This window comes from Mesitornis unicolor, unplaced genomic scaffold, assembly GCF_000695765.1.
Source record: "Mesitornis unicolor isolate BGI_N332 unplaced genomic scaffold, ASM69576v1 scaffold36925, whole genome shotgun sequence".
Lineage (NCBI taxonomy): Eukaryota > Metazoa > Chordata > Aves > Mesitornithiformes > Mesitornithidae > Mesitornis > Mesitornis unicolor.
This window is the reverse complement of record NW_010184130.1, coordinates 11,037-13,336: the sequence shown is the minus strand read 5'-3', so window position 1 is coordinate 13,336 and position 2,300 is coordinate 11,037. Positions and strand designations below refer to the sequence as shown.

The 2,300-nt window shown below is 57.7% G+C and overlaps 1 protein-coding gene across 1 annotated transcript in view; it reads right to left on the bottom strand.

The window, feature by feature from the left end:
- Positions 1-481: 481 nt before the first annotated feature.
- COL9A2 (collagen, type IX, alpha 2) overlaps positions 482-2,300 on the bottom strand; it is an 11,626-nt gene continuing 9,807 nt past the window's right edge. The window contains exons 29-33 of the mRNA XM_010184368.1: positions 2,254-2,297; positions 1,671-1,725; positions 1,400-1,588; positions 1,162-1,239; positions 482-687 (exon numbers count right to left, since the gene is read on the bottom strand). Of these exons, the coding sequence (XP_010182670.1) occupies positions 482-687; positions 1,162-1,239; positions 1,400-1,588; positions 1,671-1,725; positions 2,254-2,297 (572 nt within the window). The remainder of the gene's footprint in view (positions 688-1,161; positions 1,240-1,399; positions 1,589-1,670; positions 1,726-2,253; positions 2,298-2,300) is intronic.

The following is a 2,300-nucleotide window of genomic DNA, read 5'->3' as shown; positions in this document are numbered from 1 at the left end:
ACAGCTCTCTGAGTGCCCAGCAGTGAACAAGGCTGGATCTGGCAAGTCTCTTAAATAATCAAACCACAATTATTGTTTAAAAAAAAAAAACAAAGGAGGGGACAAAAAGGAAACCAGCAATGAGCTGATTCAGCACCAAGCAGGACATAACAGAGTAAGAGAATTTGTATAAAAGACAATTTATTTCTTTGGGAAGGGGCACAGGGGGTAGAGGACGGGCAGAAGGGGCAGGTAACGAACCCCAGTAACGAGGACAGGACTCAGGGCAACCTCTTTATTCTTCACCATCCCTGGGGCTGTGGGATGGGGGTGATTCCTCCACCAAATTTAATTCCCAAGGCTGCGTTTCCCCTCCCATGGCTGCCTCAGCCCAGCGCCCTCCCGCAGCCGGGACGCGCAGAGGTCGCTCCCTATGGATTTGCAGTTTTCCGGTCTCTTTCTGCCAGCCCCGGCGTGGGTTTGCCATGGTGCCGGTGGCTCCTCAGTACATGGGGCCCTTGACGGCTCCCGGCTCCGTCAGACGTGCAGCGGCATAGGCTGAGGCTCCCAGGCAAGCGGCCGGCTCGCAGAAGCCCGGTAGGCCTGCAGGCCCGGGTAGGCCCGGCCGACCGGCCTCTCCTGGGGAGCCCGGCAGACCCCGCTCCCCTACTTTGCCATCAAGAGCATGGCCAGGGATACCGGGGAGACCTGCAATGGGAGCACTAATGGGTGCTGAGCCCAGGCTTTGCTGGAGCAGAGCAGGGGCTGGGGTATGGGAAGTGCTGCTGATGAGGATGAGGATGCATTAGTGGCCATCGAGCAGCACCGTGGGGCTAGAAAGTGAGGAGGCAGCAAAAGGTGCTGAAGGTGGGAGATCTGCAGGATGAACCTGTCCACATTTGCAGGGGATGGGCCAGAAGGTCCCAAGCCACTGCTGGGCTCGTCATTGCACCACCAATAGATATTAGATTGGATATTAGGAAAAAAATCTTCACTGATATGGTTATCAGGCACAGAAACAGGCTACCCAGGGATGTGGTGGAGTCACCAGCCCTGGAGGGGTTTAAAAGATGGGGAAATGCAGTGCTCAGAGACATGGGTTAGCAGTGGCCAGGTTATGGTGAGACTCGATCTTAAAGGTCTTTTCCAATGCAGTGATTCTGTGGGGGCAGAGGGGCTTACCTGGGATCCCTGGGGGGCCTGGCATGCCTGGGTGGCCTCGGCCGGCTTCTCCCCGCTCGCCCTTCTCACCTCGCTTCCCTGCGGGGAAAGAAATGGGGAGGGAATGGACTCACTGGAGCTGCAGTGGAAAACAGGGAGCAGAGCGGGCTGCCCCTGCTCAGGGACCGAGGAGGGGTTCAGAGTGGCAGCAGGAGGCAGACTCAGCCCCGAGGAGGATTTTTGGCCACTCATCACCTACCTTTAGGTCCTATGTTGCCAATTTGCCCGGCAGCACCCAGGATGCCAGGGACACCTCGAGGTCCCATGGGTCCATGCGGACCCTGCTCACCCGGTGGCCCTGGGGGACCAGGAGGTCCAGGGGGTCCCATGGCACCAACTCCCCCCAGGGCAGCTCTCTTGGCGCTGACAGCCACCTCTGCCAGCTGCTCTGTAGGGCAGAGAGAGGCCGGTGTGGGACGGGATGGGGCACGGTGGCAGCCACAATGGTGGTGCCCCTGTTGTCCCCTCACCTTGCAGCATCTTTAGGACCACGTCAACGATGTGCTGATCCCCAGCGTCCCGCCCCTGCCAGCGGGGAGAGAGGGGTACACCATGAAGAGAGACCACTCCTTCCTCTTCATCTGCACCCACTGGTCCCATCCCGTCCCCCACAGCACCTCCCTGTACCCAATGCCACCATCCCACCCTTTGTTTTCCACTCAGTCCTAGTCCAGGTCCTCCAGCCTTGGCTTATGCCATGCCTGGCCATGCTCACTGTGTTAAATTTTTTGCAGCCCCATTTTGCAAATATAAAATGTTGTAAAAATTCTGTCCCCTGGGCAGGCTATAAAGACAGATTGGAGCTAAACCTGCTGCTGGTACTATATATGATGAGAAATAAAGAATTCCTCTTTTCTAGAAATGATGGGATCCCAGCTCAGCCATCCTGGAGAGCTCATGAGGGGAATAGCAGCCGTTTCCCAAAGGAATTTCTTGGGAAGAAGAAGCCGGATTGGAGGCAATTCAGCCACAGAGCTGCACAGGCACCACAACAGCCCCTGGGTCACTACATCCGAGGTGCAGGAGGTGAGGAGGGGATGTGGGGGTACTCACCGCTACGCCCCGTGGGCCGGGCATCCCGGGCACCCCGCGCTCCCCCA